Source organism: Mycteria americana, chromosome 3, assembly GCF_035582795.1.
Source record: "Mycteria americana isolate JAX WOST 10 ecotype Jacksonville Zoo and Gardens chromosome 3, USCA_MyAme_1.0, whole genome shotgun sequence".
NCBI lineage: Eukaryota > Metazoa > Chordata > Aves > Ciconiiformes > Ciconiidae > Mycteria > Mycteria americana.
Genome location: NC_134367.1, coordinates 77,192,154 through 77,212,396, shown reverse-complemented (window position 1 = coordinate 77,212,396; position 20,243 = coordinate 77,192,154). Strand labels below are relative to the sequence as shown.

Sequence of the window (20,243 nt, the reverse complement as noted above, 5' to 3'; positions counted from 1 at the left end):
GATGTATTAACACTTCTTTCTCTGAAATATAATGTGTCTTTTAGTCACTTGGACACATTTAGATTGCAACTGTTACTGCTGAACAGAAAAGAAAGTTTGGAAAAATGCAGGAGAGTAACGTTTCTGCCCCAAACTGGTGCTTGTTTCAAAAATGTAATAATAATTTTAAAAGCTAACTCCCTCCCCCATCCTTCAGTCAGGTCAAAGTTGATGTATTCACTGGGACCAAGCATACTCTGACAGCCTCAGTGAAGAGTTGGCAAAGGATACTCATATTAAAGAGCTTTTATCATGAATAACAGAGCTTTCTTCTTCTTAGCCAGAGGCATTTTGAGAAGGGCAATGGGGTTCGGTCAGAAAGCCGATATTAGAGAGATGCTCATATTTCTTCTACATTTTTTTTTCTTCTACATTTTTATGCTGCTTTTGTCTTTTGCCAAATTAAATAAATATATACTTCTTATAGACATTGACATTTAATATATCAGCACTTTATTGTCATTCTTCACATCAAAAGATGTTTCAACTTATCTTTGAGGTCAGCTTAATTATCAGCAGTGTATTAACAAGGCTCACTATATAATATTTGATCTCTCCTGGGATATCGGTTTTTCTCCTTGCGTCCCGTAAAGGCATTTCTTTCAAAGTTCATGCTTCTGACGGAGTCCATGAACTGCTGTGCTGTCCTTCTGCTGTGTGTTCTGCAGCAGAGATTCTGTGGATTTGAAAGTGTAAGGGCTGGGGAAATTTGTGTAGAAATGTATATAAAATATGCCGGTATTGGTGGCATAGTTTTATTTTCATTCTTGTTGATTATTCTGATTCTATTCTGAATATATAGGTCTGAGATCAGGTGCTGAGTTTTTCACAGGATCTTCTCTTTCAAATAGAAAAAATTACATTAAGAATTTTTTTTATGGCAAAGTCTGAGTGTAGTGATAATGCTTTTGAAAGATTTGTATTAGTATTGGTATGTGAATGGTTAAAGTGACCAACACCTTTAATTTTTGCATTGCAGTATTCCTAAAATGTATGCTAAGGACCTTCAAATCCACTGTCACTTAATAACCTTGATTATTGTCCTGCTTAATCTTAGTAGAGAATTAGCAATGAATCACACGCATTATTCTACTTTTTTGTAGTGATCAATTTATATATTTCTTTAACACTGAAACAGTACTTAAGGAGTTACATGCTGCAGCTTGAATGCTGGTCTAATACTATGCACAAATCCTTTCCTTCAAAATGAGTTATCAGTTTGTTTGTCCATAACCACTGAGGCAGTCCATGAAAGCTGTATTTATCAGTCATTTGCCTAGGAGGTGATCCAGCTAGCCATGCCCAAGGGGCAGTTGCACTTCCCAGCTTAGGGAAGTCATCTGCCCCTTGGAAGAGCATTTATATTATTGATATCATGATCAAGCATCAGGTTTATGAATCACAGGAAATCCACAGAGAAAACATTTGATTTTGATCGGAACCTCAAGTAAGAAAGAAATATTGTTGAATAGAGGTCATCTTAAAAGGAAGTAGTGGCGATGACAGGAGCAGAGCCTAAGGTTAGTTTCTCAGCTACAAGAGTTGCAATAACAGTTCCAGATGAACTCCAAATGTGAAAGAAACAGAAGGCTTTGCTTGTCTGAAATTTAGGTAGCTATAGGAATGCTTTTGTTTTATTTATGTGGTTTTTACTCTAAGCCAAATTATATTGCAAAAATTTGAATTATAGTTAATAATTTTCTTCCTTTGATCTTAACAGCTGTTTAGGTCTCACAGACATTGCTTAGTAAAAACAAACCATTCAGAGTAGCAATCACCAAATAATTGGTACTAGGTGATGCTCACAATGCTTAATACGTGATCTGAGATTCTTGGTAGTTTCTGCTGAGCTGCATGGGGAAATTGGGAAGTTGGTGGTGCAGGCCACTATTTTGTGGGAGATGTCTTCCAGTAACGAGAGCTAGTGAAAATACTGTTGGCTCACAGAAGAAAGTGGAGCAGTCTTGCGTATACAACACATTCATGAGTCTATCACAAAATCATTTAAGACTTGATTGCCATAATCTGTAGAATTATTCTTTGGCTGTACAGCCTTCCTCATATTAGTTAGCCAGTGTAATTCAAACAACTTTTCTAACACTTTTTACTTATTTAACTTTAAAAGCAGTGCCTGTTCCACATGTGAACTGTGATGTTTTACAGATTTTTATTTTTTTTTTTTTTTGGCCACAGAGATATTCCTATGGCCTGGAAAGCCACAGCCTGCAATTCTTCTGGGATGTGGAAACCTTAAAGTGTGTCTGCTCAGAGTTTAACCCAGTCTTTTCCAGAACATCCCAGAAGAAATATTTGATTCCACAGCTGTTCTGAAGTGGATTTCTTTCAATCTGTCCTCAGACCCACTGAATATCTACTTAATTTTTCAGTTGGAAAAGGAATGAAGCATTATCACAGGAGTGTGCCACAAAGGCATTGAAGTTTTCTCTCATTCAGGGGAATGATTATGGTGATACAGATGAAGGGAGATTTAAGAGTGCTGATAATCTGAAAAATGAAAACTATAACTTCAATGAGTATACCACGTATTAATAAATGGCTTTGCCTGTCAGTCCTAAATAAACACATGTGTGGGTAATTTAGGGGAAAATACTGTAGGGCCCCCACCTTGTTCTGTAGCTTATTAAAAAAAGAGAGTACAAAATGCAAAGGCTGAGCTTCCTTAGGATTTTTAACCAACTTACACAGCAGTGAGTGAGAAGCAGGGGTAGGAACCTGTATTTTCATGTGTATATGTTGTATGTCAGCTGAGGTGCAGGCTATCTTGGTACTCGTTAGCAGAGCAGTGTTTTTTCTGACAGTGCAGTAAACTGGACTGGGGAATATGTATGAAAAGGGTAAAGTTTCTTCTGGGCCTTATTCTGCTTCAGACCCTTGCTTCCCACTGATGGTTTGTGTATGACTTTGGTCTTTTACTTACGTTGGTTACTTGACCATATAGAAGATAGTTCTCTTATCATCAGCAGTTAGGGCTATGCAAACCCCCGCTTTGTTTGAAAAGTCAGAATTTAGGGAGAGATATTTTTGGTAAAATATCAAATAAGATTATTTTTTTGATAAATTTGAGCATTTTCTTCTTGAGTTTCATAAAAAGTAGCTAACACTGATCATGTATCTTTGAACCTTTTCTTCCCCCTTGCACTTTTTATGATGTTGTGTGACACAAAAGCGATAACAGGAGTGAAGAATATGACAACGTATGTAAGAGCAATGCCTGCTCCCTTCTCTGAATAACCATCTATCAGATACACTGCCAAAAGGAAGACATTTGTAGTGTTAAATAGAATGTTCACAATTTCATGGGACCTATGCCTTTAGGCAAGAAAATGATCTAAAGGTATTCACTGTAGTAGAAGGTGACCATAAAACTACTCACTTTCTGAACTAAGAAAAGCACCAAATTTTTTCTCTGCTTTCGCAATAATTTCTTCACATCCTTACTCATTGCTGAACAGAAATACTTAACAACAACAAAAAAGCATTCGTCAGAAATTTTTGTACTAAAGGAGAACACAAGTGCAGAAAGGAGGAATAATGTGACTTCTTCTATTGTTAAAATATTTTCACAGAATCACAGAATCGTCTAGGTTGGAAAAGACCTTTAAGATCATCAAGTCCAACCATAAACCTAACACTACCACGACCACCACTATACCATGTCCCTAAGCACCTCATCCAAACGTCATTTAAATACCTCCAGGGATGGAGACTCAACCACTTCCCTGGGCAGCCTCTTCCAATGCTTGATAACCCTTTCAGTGAAGTAAAATTTCCTAATATCCAGTCTAAACCTCCCCTGGTGCAACTTGAGGCCATTTCCTCTTGTCCTATCACTTGTTACATGGCAGAAGAGACCGACCCCCACCTCTCTACAGCCTCCTTTCAGGTAGTTGTAGAGAGCAATAAGGTCTCCCCTCAGCCTCCTTTTCTCCAGGCTAAACAACCCCAGTTCCCTCAGCCGCTCCTCATCAGACTTCTGCTCTAGACTCTTCACCAGCTTCGTTGCCCTTCTCTGGACACGCTCCAGCACCTCAATGTCTCTCTTATAGCCCAAAACTGAACACAGTATTCGAGGTGCGGCCTCACCAGGGCCGAGTACAGGGGCACGATCACTTCCCTAGTCCTGCTGGCCACGCTATTTTTGATACAAGCCAGGATGCCATTGGCTTTCTTGGCCACCTGGGCACACTGCTGGCTCATATTCAGCTGGCTGTCAACCAACACCCCCAGGTCCTTTTCTGCCTGGCAGCTTTCCAGCCACTCTTCCCCAAGCCTGTAGTGTTGCATGGGGTTGCTGTGGCCCAAGTGCAGGACCTGGTACTTGGCCTTCTTGAACCTCATACAATTGGCCTCGGCCCATCGATCCAGCCTGTCCAGGTCCCTCTGTAGAGCCTTCCTACCCTCAAGCAGATCAACACTCCCGCACAACTTGGCGTAATCTGCAAAATTACTGAGGGTGCACTCGATCCCCTCGTCCAGATCATTGATAGATTAAAAAGAACTGGCCCCAAAACTGAGCCCTGGGGGACGCCACTTGTGACCAGCTTCCAACTGGATTTAACTCCATTCACCACAACTCTTGGGCCCAGCCATCCAGACTGTTTTTTACCTGGTGAAGAGTATGCCCGTCCAAGCCATGAGCAGCCAGTTTCTCCAGGAGAATGCTGTGGGAAACCGTGTCAAAGGCTTTACTGAAGTCTAGATAGACAACATCCACAGCCTTCCCCTCATCTACTAGGTGGGTCACCTTGTTGTAGAAGGAGATCAGGTTGGTCAAGCAGGACCTGCCTTTCCTGAACCCATGCTGGCTGGGCTTGATCCCTTGGTTATCCTCTACATGCCGTGTGATAGCACTCAGGATGATCTGCTCCATCAGCTTCCCCGGCACCGAGGTCAGGCTGACAGGCCTGTAGTTCCCCGGGTCCTCCTTCTGGCCCTTCTTGTAGATGGGTGTCACATTCGCTAATCTCCAGTCAGCTGGGACCTCCCCAGTTAGCCAGGACTGCTGGTAAATGATGGAAAGGGGCTTGGTGAGCACTTCTGCCAGTTCCCTCAGTACTCTCGGGTGGATCTCATCAGGCCCCATAGACTTGTGAGTGTCTAAGTGGTGCAGCAGGTCACTCACCATTTCCCCCTGGATTATGGGGGCTCCATTCTGGTCCCCGTCCCTGTCTTCCAACTCCAGGGGCTGGGTACCCAGAGAACAATGGGCCCTGCTATTAAAGACTGAGGCAAAGAAGGCATTAAGTACCTCAGCCTTTTCCTCATCCTTGGTCACTGTGTTCCCTCCCGCATCTACTAGGGGCTGGAGATTCTCCTTAGCTCTCCTTTTGCTGCTAATGTATTTGAAGAAGTATTTTTTGTTGTCTTTTACAGCAGCAACCAGATTGAGCTTTAGCTCAGCTTTGGCCCTTCTAATTTTCTCCCTGAAAATTTTAGAAGTGGTCAGATAGTGTCCTGGTTTCGGCTGGGATAGAGTTAATTTTCTTCCTAGTAGCTGGTATAGTGCTGTGCTTCGGATTTAGTATGAGAATAATGTTGATAACACACTGATGTTTTAGTTGTTGCTGAGTAATGCTTACACTGGTCAAGGACTTTTCAGCTTTCCCTGCTCTGCCAGGTGCAGAAGAAGCTGGGAGGGGGCACAGCCAGGAGAGTTGATCCAAACTGGCCAAAGGGGTATTCCATACTATATGACATCATGCTCAGTATACAAACTGGGGGGAGTTGGCTGAGGGGTAGCAATCGCTGCTCAGGGATGGGCATCGGTTGGCGGGTGGTGAGCAGTTGTATCGCTTGTTTTTTTTCCTGGGTTTTGTTCCTCTCTTCCTCTCTTGTTGTTTTCCTTCTGGTTACAATTTATTATTACTATTATTATTTTGTTCTGATTATTAAACTATTCTTATGTCAACCCATGAGTTTTCTTACTTTCGCTCTTCTGATTCTCTCCCCCATCCCACCGGGGCGGGGAGGGTGAGCGAGCAGATGTGTGGTGCTTAATTACCGACTGGGGCTAAATTACAACAGATAGTGACATAGAGTGCATGAATTTTTGCGCATCCCTTTTATGTTGTTCTGTAAGTTTGGGGTTTTTTTAAATTATTAGAAGGTTAAAATTCTGAAAGTATTGTCTCATATAGCATAACATAAGTTAAGTACAGAGAGACAGTTTGATGTCAACCTTAAGAAGTAACAACTGCTTGTATGAGTGTGACAGTCTGTGGCAAAATTAGAGGGTTAGTCCTAAACTGGCTGGCTCCAAGGTCTCTACACCTGTTTGGAGATTAACCTTGGAACATAAATGATTTAGATTAAACAATCCAGCAAATTTTCTCTCCTTAGGCTGTCATACACTGGGTGAAAGACTAAATAAAAGAATAGCTACATTTACATGCCCAATGGCATGCAAGGCTGGAGAGTGAGAAGTGGCTAAACTCTTCACCCTTATATTTTACGCTCAGCAATTTCATTGCTGGGATCAGTTGAGAAGCAACTTGTGCTGATGCGTTATCTTTCTTCATGACTTCATACATACATGCCCTGGCATGAAAAGTTTTGCTTGCATCATGAGAAATACGTTAAGTCTCTTGGAAATCTGGTAGATGTACAAATAAATGCTTGTGGATTTTTTTATTTACACAATGTGTAAAACCAGGCCACATATATTTTTGTTTGCAACTGGAAACCTAATTGAATTCATGACTTATAAAAGCCTTCAAACAATTGGAATGTGTATTACTATGATTAAAAAAAAAATGTGGGAATGCAGTCCACACTACACCAGAACTGTCAGGCACTCAGCATACTGAGTTTTTCAAATTCTAATCTCTCCCTGTATTTCTGAACTCCCATCACTGCACTGATGTCTCAGGCTTACAGACATAGACTGTTGTGTTGATTTTATAGAATTGTGCATTGTGTGGGTTGATACCTTTCGTTTTTGCAAGGCTAAACATTTTATAAATGGGTTAGTTTTACTGTATTGCTAGTCTCAACGCACTTGTTATAAATTACTTTTTTTATTCTTTAATCTTGAAGATTTCTTCTGAACAAATACTTGACATATAATCTTGAGGGATTTTTTTTCTATAATTTTACTGAGCCCTCTGTTTTGTTTGCATTTAATATTAAGATTTGCTATTTCTTTAATTGCAGTTTAATCAAGCAGGGAGTCTTTCAATGAATAGTTTTGGAGAGTGGCAATATTTTCTTTTGTTATTTCAAATAGTATTTTCACATTCCATAATGTTCTCCATTCAGCATCACCAAAGCACATCGTAAATATAATTAGTAGAGGAATTTTCTTAAAGCAGTTTTTGGGCTGATAAACAGAAGTATAGAGAAGTAATTTTCCTAACTCTACAGAGAAAGTATTTTGGGATTTTTTTTTTTTCCTCCTTACTTGTAGGCAATATTCCATACATCTTAGAGTATGGAATAAGAAATGTATTGCTTTATTTCCCTTCCATTTTCATTAAACAGCTTTTATGATGAGAAACTTATAGCCATTGTGAGGTATTATCAAAAGCAATTAGAATCATCAAACAGACGCTCTTTAGGAAAAAAAATTAAGTCTAAAGCTTTTTCAAGTGTTTTAGAGCTTAATTCCTTTATTACTCTTTTTTATTTTTGCTTGTGACCCAAAGAAATTTTTATTATAGTGGGTAAGTAATTTTATCAAAAATTATTTTTCTTTTGTATGTTTCCTTGCCCACAGTTTATCTGTTCTGGAGTAGTGAGTTGTCAATATTCTCTTAGTTGTATGCAGAAGATATACTGAAGCAAGGAGATATTTTCAAGACTTCTCCTGCATTGAAATAAATCCTTCTTACCATTTAACTTAAACAAAAGTAAAATCAAATTAAAGGGCAAGGAAAACCCAAGCTCCAAAACCTATTAGCAAATAATACAAAGATTAATGGATACAATTTTAAAGGTTGAAAATAAATTAAAGTTTCAGATTGTGTAAGGTTTTCATGTACTCCAGATGAACGTGTAGTTCCGTTGACTCATAGTCAACTGCTGAAATGCTTCAAGTTGAGCTGATATTTAAAAGCTGTGCATAACTGGGTCTTGAACAAGAGAAAATACATGGAAGGTCTAAAGTCTTGTCTAAGGATGACTTTAAGCATATTTTCTTGCTTGGGACTACTTCCTGATGTTATGAAATAGGACAGAAATATGATTTAGTTATTAAAAAAAGTTAGCTCTATGTAAATATCTACAGGTGACTACTTCAAAAGTTTTGTGAGCAATTACTTTGTTTTAAAAATAGGCTTGCCTTGAAACTGTCCTCTCACCCCTTAACTCTCTTAAACTGCTGCTAATACATGCTTCAGACAATGAGTCCTTAACTTATAGTGGAATTTGAATATTTTATTTGTGTTGAATCTATTGCATATATCAGTGCTTCTCTGAGAAGCAGGATGGACTAACCTAGGAGGAAGGTTGTATTAATACTTGTCATATCCCAGTTACCAGATTCCACCTTAGAGGTATTACTGCATAGTACTGTATTTGTCTCATGTAGAAATGCACAATATATCTAAATGATCACCACTGAGAAAAAAGTAGTAATTGACAGCTGTTTTGCAGGTGAAGAACTCCCTACTGCAAGGCTCAAGGCAATGAGAAAGAGCTTTTTCTGGACTGATTGTAGTAAATCTCAGCGCAAGGCTATATAGAGGGGAAGGTGATTTTGTATTAAACAAAACTGATTTCATTCAGCCATGCTCACTCTCTTGTATTCATATACTGACAAGTACTAAAATATGTGTCCAGGTAGTCTAGCTAGGAACTTGGGGTGACACTAGGAAATGCCACCTAGCAAGTTTTTTTCATGGTTTTTGGGTTGTTCTTAATGCTGGGTTTGGATATGACTTTTGCACCCTAAAGAAGTTGACAGTGACTGTAATTTTTTTTCCTTCATCCTGTCCCACCTCTGTGAGTCATTAGGAGATGCTGCTGATTTATTCACTGTCTCTGTGTCTCTTTCTCCTACTGCAGTTTATTCCTTTTTTTTTCCTTTTTATCTTTTTGTTTAAGGATCCCCCCCCCCCCCCCCCCCCCCAGTCTGGGTGTCTCAAGAATCATCTGTGTTCTTAATATCTTGATGTCATCAACACCTGTCGTTCTTTTATGCCTTGTTCTCGTCATTTCTTCTGATGCTTTTATACCCTTACCTTCCAATTCACAGTTCATTTATACCAGTCTTAATGTTTTCATTACAAACTTACACAATTTGATACTGGAAAAAAGGTCTCATAGGAATAAAGAAACTGCAAACTGTCATCTGTGGCTCCTATTGCAAAGCATATGTCTTCAGACTGCTTTTATTTACATATGCATAGAGCGATTTGGACATTTAAAACAATCTCTTATAACAAAACCTCATCAAAGCACGGCATGATTAGTATGGCTTTCCCTGGGGTGCAATAGAAAAGAGAACAAAGCACACAGTTGTGTAAAAAGTATTATGCTAATGAAAGCAGGCTAAGAGGCTATATAGAGTGGTATGGACTAAAGCAACTTAATTCAAACACAATATAATATATAATTGCAACTGTAATATGTGTCCCAAGAGAGCTAGAGCTTCCCTTTAATATGATGGTAAAATTGTATCATATAGGTTTCCAACATCACAAAACCAAGGCCAGACTTTACTAATTTAGTGTTAAAATTCTGTGTTCTGGAGTTCAGAAAATGGTAACATCTGTAACAAAAAAATATGTGGAAATATTAATACATAGTGACAATGCTTAGTATTCTGCCTTTGATGACTATACTTAGATGAAGTCAAGATGATGAAGTAATTTTTTTTTTTCTATAAAACCAGAAAATAATGGAACGTATCACACTGATATCAAATTAGTAGACAAGTAGGTATCTTCTTCGCTAGGGAAATCACTGAACAAAATACACACCTAGACTGGTATTTTTGCAAGGAATTCCTTGTAAACCTTTCCTAATGATTGTCCTCCTTTTCTGTTGGCAGTGGTGATTTGTCTGTTGTCTCGAATGTCAGTTAGCCTAAGATAAAGGGAGGACATGAGTGGCAGGTATGTAATCTTTTCTTTATCTCTCCTTCAATATTTCAGGAGTTTTACTTTAAATGTGGAGCACACCCAACCACTGACAGTGAAACATCTGTGGCTTTGAACCTCGTTACAACAAACAGTCGCTGTATCACTTGTATAACATGCACAGATATTAGGTGAGTACAACGAAAAGCGTCAGAGATGCACAGTCTCAGTGCTTCAGAGTACTTATCATTTTCAAAGAGCTTTTTTCCCTCAGCTGGTTTTCCGTTTTAAACATTTTTTCCCCTGGTATCATGGTGGAAAACGGGCCACATCTTCAAGTGTGTTCTTTGTTTTGCTGGTATGATTACGATTTATACTTTTCTACCTTTGTTGAGTTGCAGGTGGAAATCTGACTGCTTAAGTTCTAAGTACGACCTCAGGTGCTCAAGATAGTGTCATAAGTGTGTAGATCTTTGCTGCTAGTCTGTATTTAAGAGCCAGTGAATGAAAGCACGACTTTGAGGGGGACAAACTGTTCCTGCAGAAAGGAACTTTTTGGTGCTTGTTTTATAAATCGAAGCAAAATTTCTTATGATGCATCTGTTCTCGCGTTCTTGTTTATTGCAGTTTTAAATACTGTAATCCATCTTACTGTATGGTATTTGGGCACATACATTCGAGCATACCATTACTTGCAAATGCATGGATTAAAAACCAGTTGCCCGAGAAAGACAGCTTACCATTGTTGTGAAGAATTACCTGAAACACATTTATCTACTGATTAGGAGATGTTTTGAGGTGGAACCTCAAAACTAATAACACCATGTTATACACTCTAAGTATTGCTATTGATTGGTCTGCATTTTGCAATAGAAGAAAGAATTTAGAAAAATCTTATAGGATAGCAGGAAGTGTGAATGAAACTGTTAGGAGATATCTTTTGGGGGAAGAAAAGCTGGATTCCTGGATGTAAACTTCCTATTGAAAATAATAGGTGGTTGTTCTGATTCTATCCCAGACATAGTATAATTATATTATGTTGTGCTTGCATGCTACTGCATTGATAGCAGCTGATTGGTTGCTGACAGTATTTGGCTCAAGAAAGAGTCTTATTTAGAGATTAAAAGTTAATTGCTCATTGAAGAGTATGCTGTCCATCACTTCCCATATACACAGCACTTACAGTGTTACCGTGTACCTCTTTCAGAGACTGCCTTGCAGACAGTACATGCTGAATTACTTGGATATCTTGTTCCCAATGGTTAGGTATGCAGCACTATTAACCTCTCTGTAATTAAGGATAATGTGAAGTTTCCATTCTGAGCCCAGCTTTCTCTTTTTCCCAAGAACAAGAGAGAAGAATATCAGCCATAAATATGCTTACTTAGTCTTGAGAACTGGTTATAATTATTTCAATCAAATTTTAAATGGATATGTTGACGTTTTCCTGAATTGGTATATTCAGTACAGACCTATTCACCCACATTCATGAAGCTGTAATTTTTTGCTCTGTTTTGTGGCAAAATTCCAAAGGAAAGAAAGAGGTAAGACTTAATTTTCTGGATTTGCTTCACTGAACTGTTCCCAGGACTAACTATTGGCTTCCTGAACTTTACTAGTAAAGTTTAGTGGGACTATTTATTGACATGTCAGAAAAGCGTATCAATTCTCATTAATTTAAATTAAGGCATCAAATAACTATGGGAGACCTAAGTTTCAGTAGACTTTTAGCTCAGGATACAATCTGGGGATATTTCTTTATGAACAAGCTTATTGGATTTATACACTAAACAGGGAAGGAAGACACATCTTCCTGTTGGCCTCGGGCTGTTCAGATTCTTTCTAGCTTACAGGACCCCTTCTGAGGTGCCATTAGGTGATCTTAAAAGTATTTTATTTCTGAAAGTTTGTAGGAGTTCTGACCCAGTACCCTAAGAAACAGGGTAGGATTTGGGTGCTTGAGCATCTGACAGGGCACTAGGAATTCCTAGTCATCTATCCATGACGGGGTCAACAGGTTCTTTGAAGTTACTTATACACATAATAAGTCTTTCAGTCTTCTCTTTATTTTGTGTAGCAGATTCAGTTGTTCATAAATAGGTTTGTCTTCTGTTATGGAGCACAGAGATACTTTTTAGATAATGAGAGTTCAGTTTAGTTTTCTAAATGGCTGACAGATTTTATTTGATCATAGCAAGATCTCTGAAGCCTGTGGCATGAGAAGAGGATTAGATGGTAGATATTATAAAAACAGCCTACAGAGAAGTTGTGTCCCCTTCAGTCTCCAAAAAGTCAGGGGAATACTCTTCTGACTCAGTATGTCTTGTAGGCCATGGGATTAATTTTTTGGCAGGAGGCAGTGAAATCAGTTATCCCAAGAGTGAGCAGGAGAGTACTCCAGCAGCCTTCTTGCAGTTTTAAAGGTTGTAAATGCACTAACACATTTATGTAGCCAGAATTTGACTTCTCATACTTCCTAGAGCTATAGATGTAGGTTTCCTCTCTCCTTCCTCAAGTGATGCAGTGAAAGATGAAGAGGATATTCTCTCTTCTGCCTTATCGTATGCTTCATAAGATTTTGTGAGTGACCTCTGTTCTCTTGCACACCTCCTAATCTCCCCTCACCCATGAGAAGGTCTTTTGTACTGGCCTGTGGAACTGCACGAGATGAAATCAGCAGGAAGTAGACAATATTATTTCAGTTCCTCTTCTCTTTCATGGTTAACTAAGATGAAACTATTGTTCTTTGACTCTGCCTCAGTGCAGGTAGCACTGTTCCTTACATGAAAATGTATACCAAAGAGAATTGTGTTAGTTGTTGGTCAAGAGAGAAGTTGCAAGGGATACTTGAAGTCTGTACTAATTCATATGATGTGTCTTCTGGAAAGAGCTGATTTTGGCAGCATCCTCTGTGGTATATTTACAGAACTGGCTCCGAGGTGCAAGCTGAAGGCCAAATACCAGTCTCTGTCAAATTGGTACCTCAGCATTTTACAGCAAGGGTGCAGACTAAACTACTTATAAGTGGCTAGTTCTCCTGTCCCTTCTAACAATTCACTGGGCCAGAGGAATGATTTGGCTTACTGCAGTGCAGGGCCCTAGTATGTGTCTGTACTGCTAAATGACAGGGGGCCAACGGCTGACCCCTGATCCCAAGCCAAATGGCAATGACTGACAGATATCCTACACACAGTACTGGGATAGGTAGCCTGGTTCTTCATCACAGCCAGCTTGGGATAATCTTGATGCTGAAACCCAAAGGCTCATTGCTGAGACTAGATCTGCAATAGAAAGTATACTTTTTATCCTAGCGAGAAGATGGCATGGAAAAGGGTTATTCATGTCCTCGTATTCCTTGTGTAGGGCTCGGGAAGCATCAAAAGAGGTCACCAAACACCATGAAGTACAATGAAGGGGTAAAACTGCTGAACTAACAAGTGAGCTTCGTGGCATAAACAGTACCTATCGCCATGACCTGTGTCCACTGGGTTCTCAAGACCTCTGAGTATTTCTAGACTGCAGGAAAAGTTGTCTGTTCCTGACAACCTACTGTGTTTTTGTTACGCTCTCCTCTTTTTTTTTTTTTTTTTTAATAGAGAGAGAAAAACCACAAAAAAAGAAGAAAACAAATAAGAAAAAAATACTGTCTAAACCCCCCTTCTCTAGACAACATTAGAGGAACTAAAATGGAAGAAAATTGTTCTGTCTCATCATATCAAAATATTGATACACATTTCTGTGATAACTCTGAAGTTTTGAGAATGTATCCATACATTGAATGCTGATTATCTTTCAGAAGTTTGATTTTTAAAGCCATAAAAGTCTATTATGCAGTTTTGTGTAATACTAAACATTTGTAGGTGATCAAAGAACTGAGGTACCAAGAAGACTTTACTCTATTTCATTTATTGTATGGCCAGTCTTGTGAGTTGTCAAAGTATAATTTCACATGTATCTCTGGGTGAATGAAATGATTTTCAAATTAAAGCTGTGAAATAAATTATTTTAGTTTCTATTTCTGATTTTCTTTTTTTCCAGTTGCAAGGATGGTCAAAGGTAAGCCCATTTTGTGAAGAGCTTGAGATCAGACAATTAAATGAATTATCAGTGTTGCACAAAGGTCATTGTAAATTCTTGGGCTACTTATGAACTCTTTGCTCAGTTTTTTTAATTTCTAATTCTTTTCTCCAACCTGCCATTCTTGGAATATTTATATATAACTCAAAGAAACTACACAAATACCCATAACCTTTTTACTTTAGTTAAACATTTAGCTGACTATATGTATTTGTGCTGGTGATTACCTTTTAGGACTCCTATGCAGTTGAAAAGTAACATCCAGGGCACTCTGCAGTTTGTAGTATTTTGTGAAACCTACCTTCATCATTCTATAGCAATTTAGGTGGAAAAGAGGAATAACTGTATTTGGTACATTAACTATTAATTTGTATTAGCTTCACTACAGTAAAAAAAAATTTTGTATCTGTTCTTCAAAATACATTTTTCTTCCTTTTTGCTGAAAAAATTTAAACAGGAAAAGATGATAACCAGGTACTACTTACATGTATTTCTTAAATATTATTGTTTGCAACAAGATATACCCTTTCTCTAGTTGTTTCCATCCATTTATCATGGACAGGTAGACCACCACAGGCAGAGCAGTTTAGCTCCAAGATTCTTGGCACAGCATATCTATGGTTTTAGCAAGGTTTGCAGAACTCATAAAAATTGTATTTAAGTAGTAGTGTACTCTATGGTATATAGAAAAAATACAAAGTGGAAGTAATATTTAAGCCTATTGCCAAGTTTTATTCTCAAGTTTACATTAGGCACACTTTCTGTTTGCCTTGGGTTTATATTTGATGTGAATATTTTCATGCAGCTCTGACCAACGGAGTTAAATACTTCAGAGCCAAATATCCTTGTAGGGTTATGCTAAATCCATAGGCAGTATTCCATGTAGTGTAATGCCTTCCAATGTATTCTCCTTATCTACAGCAGAGTTAGTGTGAATTGGCAGCCTTTATGCATTTATTTTTTTCTGTAGCATTCAAGGTGATGGGTTGCTATTTTATGTCTTTGAAGAAGCCCTTAATAGGTTGAGCAAATGGCTGAAAGTTGAAACAAATACTAAAACTGTGCAATCCTCAAGGGGAGATCTGCTTTTGTCAACTGTTTCCAGTAGAAACAACATCAAAAGGGGTTAGGAGTACCCCAGGGTACCCATAAATCAGGCTCAGGAATAACAGCAGAGTTAAGCAGTGTAAAAATAAAATGTGCAGAACAGAAGTGCCTCACGTCATCTTTCACAAACTAGGTAGGGTACAGCTCCTAAAGGCACTATTATTTTTAGCTTCCAACAGATACAGATGAGTGTAAATGATATATAGGGCTTGCTGTCACTTAATAGGTAGAAAGAATTCTCCAAAAGAAATATTTGCTGTTGTGTCACCAGAATTTTGTATCAAATAAATCCCTACTTCATAATCTTGAACAGAAAATTGTTTTGTTTTGTTTAGACAATGGAATCTTGTAATATGTTTTTCTGCTATTCGGACTTGCTAATACTATAGTTGAAGTGAGAGCTTCATTTTGCTAGTGGTGAGAGTTAGAAGTGCATATGCTAGATGTTCTTTGAGGGTAACCGTGATGTAAGGTCTTTGTCATAATTCTTTTCAGCCGAATCAATTCAGACTGTGATCCCATTAGACTCCATGGGCAGGAGAGTTTTGGAGAAGGTCAGTACTTGGAGGGAAAAACTCAAAGGGAATGTACTATAGGAAGTCCTGTTAGAAATTCAGTAGACAGCTTTGTTCTGCTTCAGTCAATAAAGAATGAATGGCTCTGCAAGTCGTTAGGGATAACTGTGTGTTAATCTGGTTCTGGTGGGACTACTTTGAGCCTCCTAAGCTTCTCACTAGCTCTTAATCAGCCATCTTTTTTTTCAGTCTATTTTTTTCTGAAGAAAAAGTACGATTTACAAAAATTTTCCCTCCAGCAGCAGTTTGTGCCATCCCACTATCACACCTACTCACTCATTTCCATTACTGTAGAGTCAGGACTGAGAATCATGAACTTCATTTTTATGGGGTAGTATTTCCAAATTGGTAAGGGATAGAATCATTTGCTTCTCGATAAATATCTATGTGAATGATTTTCAGTTGTGGATTTTACCTGCCAAGGGAAGACCAACTTCCCAAGGTTATTATGGGGATTAGGATTTTTGTAATGTAATTATTTTTGATTTTGATCTTCATGATTTTATTGTTGATATAGAAGGTGTTCCAAGTTCCTTATTGACCACCACATGCTGTCCCATATTGCGCATTAACGTTGTACATTGCTTTGAAGTAAAATATTTCTTCTATTACAGTTTAAAAGATTGTTTAGAAACATCTGAAATAACTTGCCTTACCTTTCTTTCTTTCTGTAAATAGCTGGTATTAGTGCAGTCTGGATTTACAATAAAATGGGAAAGAATATCAGAGGAGGAATACAGCAGTGCATATGACAAAAAGTATATGAGGTAGCAGGTCTGCCATGGTATTCAAAACCTTTAAAATACAAATAATTCCAGAATCTTTAGTTTCATGATTTGATTCAAATGTTACAACTGAAGCAACAATCTGCAAAATTCAGCTTCTGATAAGGATCCATATCTGAACTGTAAACATTTTCAAAGTGAAGAAGCTGTCCTACAGATTTGATTCAGGTCAATTTTGCTGTTATTTGAAGAGAGTTTTACCAGGGACCTTCTGTTCCCTTCCGAGATCAAAATGCAGACTGTGTCCATTAAAAGACATTGCCCATGTGATGTTTGTCAGAAGAGTAAATAGCACCTTATTCTAGACTTATAATTGCTATTTCTCTTTGCTTCTGGGGTATAGGATCCTAAAATTACCCCTTGGACCATTATAATCCAAGCAAGTTATTAAATCTATGTTTAGCTCATCTTTTTTAAAGTACGTTTTCCTTCTCTGTTACCTGTGTTGATAATGTGGTCTCTGCTCCAAATCGCTGCCTGTTACATTCTGTTGTCTTTATATACCTTGAGTGGTTCAAAGAGGAGTGGGAAAAGGTTACATTAAGAATTAAATCTAGTTTGTCTAAGTATTAGGACCATCAGGGACAATGCCTACTGCTTTCTCTCCTAACTCTCCTGAAATTAATGGGATTTCTTAAGAATCACTTATTTAAAGTAAGAAATTAATCAGATATTAAACTAAGAACTGTTACTAATTGGTTTAGAGCTTTTTTGTTTTCCCCTATAAGGTAGCCTATAGAATACTGATTATTACAGCTGTAATATTTGCGTTCTGATACAAGCAAAACTGTGCAGAGAAAACATTTTGTTGGCACTTTTGTTGGTATCTGAAACGTGAACAAAATCTAATAATGCCAGTAAGTGACCTTAATTTCTTTAGTAGCACACACCATGGGTTTTAGACACAAACACTTGTACCATGGGCTTCTGGAAGATGGGCCTCGTGCATGAAATTCAGTTGCCTTAACCTTTCCCTTGAGCGGTAATCACTAGTATACAGCAGCCCCCTATGGCAATGACAGAATAGCATTACAATTCTTACTGTTTTGCCTCTGAATCTATTAAGATCTGCACTGCAACGGCATCTCAGTGAGACATCTTCCAGCTTCTACAGATTTGTGAAGAAAGGAATAGGTTGGCGAAGCTATTGCACTGTCATGTTGTACAGGTCTTTTGCTGGTAGGGGACAAGTGAGGAGGATTTTATGCAACCTCAGTTGTCTCCTTTGCTAAATGTAAAACATGAACTTCTTTTCTCTCTATCTGAGAGAAGAAAACCTGCCTACTTTCCCTTCTTTGTGGTTTCATCTAAAGCCTGCAGATTGCAGAATATTATCAGTAGGCTCTATATTAGGTGTATCTTCTCTGCCATTCTTATTTATGGCATGTTTAATACGGTGAGCTGTTTTTGCAGATTTCTTGGCTTATGTATTTTAATGCATGTTGCAAGACACAAAGACTTAATAGTTTAAATGTATTTGGATGAATTAATAGTTTTAAAACTGAAATGTGTCAGGTATTCAAGTATACCACATGCAAAATTTGGTGGACCTCACTTCCAAAATATTTTGAGGAAGCCTAAGAGTATGACTACTTGCATATGAGCAATCAGTGAAAAGTGTTAGCTAATGAATATATTTTTTGTGCAAGTGCCGTAAGTTTAAATATAGAAGTTAGAATTTTTTTGCAGTGTCTAAGAAAAGCAGAGTAGCTCATGTTTGTGAAATGTTGTTCAAAGAGACATTTTTGAAACTTGCAAGCCCACAGAATGCCTTTTCTGTCATACATGTTTGCAGGTTCAAGTGTTTGTGACTTTCTTCTCTTTTAAAAAGTAATTCCTTAACATGGAAGACAAAGGTTTTCGTCTCTGGTTTGTTTTGCTCCAGGGCAAGGTTAGTAATAGCTGGTTATTATCACCATGTGATAGCAGTATAGTGACCTGTGAGAAACGTTATTGGAAGTCACAATCCAGTTGTCTTTGGAGAGATATCCATATTTCAAAGACTCTCCATCACTGGTGATACTAATTAGCAAGCCTAATAATCTCAGTAGAGACCTGGGGTCTGAAGGAACAAGGTGAACAAATTGCAGAGAGATGTTCCTTTCAGGTCTCAACTGAAGTATTATGGGAAGGTTTTGTGGAGGAACTTCATCTGCTGCTGTCTGCTGAGCCACTGGCCATTTGGCTAACCTTACACTTCAGTAAGCTGAGAGCTGTTAGACCATTGCCTTTTACTCTTTCTGGCTTTCTTTTATAATATTTTAAAAATAGGCAACAATAAGGAATTGAATGTGAATGTGACAGCTGAAGAAAATTTTACAAAATCAAGTGCAACAATGAGAAGTCTGCCCTTTTAAAAAAAATGTCACTGCTTTAATGTTTTTAATGAATTGACATTTAGTAACTAACATTCAATGTGTCATTAATCATTGGTGGAAGATGGGAGACAGATAAATGTTCTTTGGAAATGAAGTTAAGTATAGAGAAATAACGTGTCTTTATTGTGTGAAAATTGTTTTCAAATGTGGTTCAGATAAAGCATTGTATTTTAGTTGTGTATATATACACAAAAATGTATATGTACACATATGGCTTGATAGCATATATGAAAAAACCTAACATGTCTTTTAAACATATATGTTCATTTATTTCTCTAAGAAGCTGATTTTGTGAAGAATGTTGCTCTGCTTCCCATTTTACTCACAGTTAGGTATTGTTCCTACTGTATTGGGGCAGACTGGAAGTCTAACACATCCCTGAGAGACAGTCCACAGTATCAAATGAGGAATGTACTTATTGTTATATCTTTCTGACCTTCCCAGCCACGACCTCTTCTCAGCCACTCTCGTGCTAATTGGAGGTAGAACTACTCTGTCCTGATTAACTCAACATCAGCAGAAAAAGTAAAGGCAGAAAATTGCATTCATTTTCTGCTTAACTGAAAGAACTTATCACAGGTAGGAAGGAGTCATGGAAGGGAATGTCTTGACTCACTGCTGATTTTTTACACATACATATGTTTGTACATATAGGTATATATGAATTTTGATATGTTTAACTGTTTTTGAAACAGCCACTGCTAGGAGTATTTGAAACAATCACAACTAAATTTTATTTCTATTGTGAATTGATTTCTGTAACGTGCATTTCTAACTTCATATGCGATACAGTACATCTCCTCAATTTCATTTTCCCAATTTCAGTTTTATCCCTCTCCTTTTTGTTTTATTCTTTATTTTCAGTGTCCTAGAGAGAAAGAACATATGTAGAACAGAAGTTATTTTAGTTGCTACTAATGAGTATCTATTTAATTGAGTTTAGTTTTGAGGACTTTTTAGTCCATTATCATCAACTGTTGATTAGGAAAGAAGTGCATTCCACTAGGACAAAAGAAATGAAGAAGGTATAGACAACTCAATGAACTGAAAAAGATATAGAGAGTGTAGGCTGTTTATTGAAGCAGAAGTCAAATAAAAATAAGTAAATCTCTAAACACTACTATAAAGGGCATTGAAAAATGATGAACACTAAGTCCATTAGAGCCTAATGTTTGGAAGATGACACAGACAATTGTCTAACATGGAAGAAACAGAGCTATTAAATCCATTTCTGACAAAGTC

General features: G+C 37.8%; 1 protein-coding gene across 2 annotated transcripts in view; it reads left to right on the top strand.

Annotated features, from left to right (window-relative positions):
* PRKN (parkin RBR E3 ubiquitin protein ligase) overlaps positions 1–20,243 on the top strand; it is an 802,017-nt gene that overhangs the window by 411,004 nt on the left and 370,770 nt on the right. For both annotated transcript variants that reach the window (XM_075499098.1, XM_075499097.1), the window contains one exon: positions 10,155–10,270. In XM_075499098.1, the coding sequence (XP_075355213.1) occupies positions 10,155–10,270 (116 nt within the window). The remainder of the gene's footprint in view (positions 1–10,154; positions 10,271–20,243) is intronic.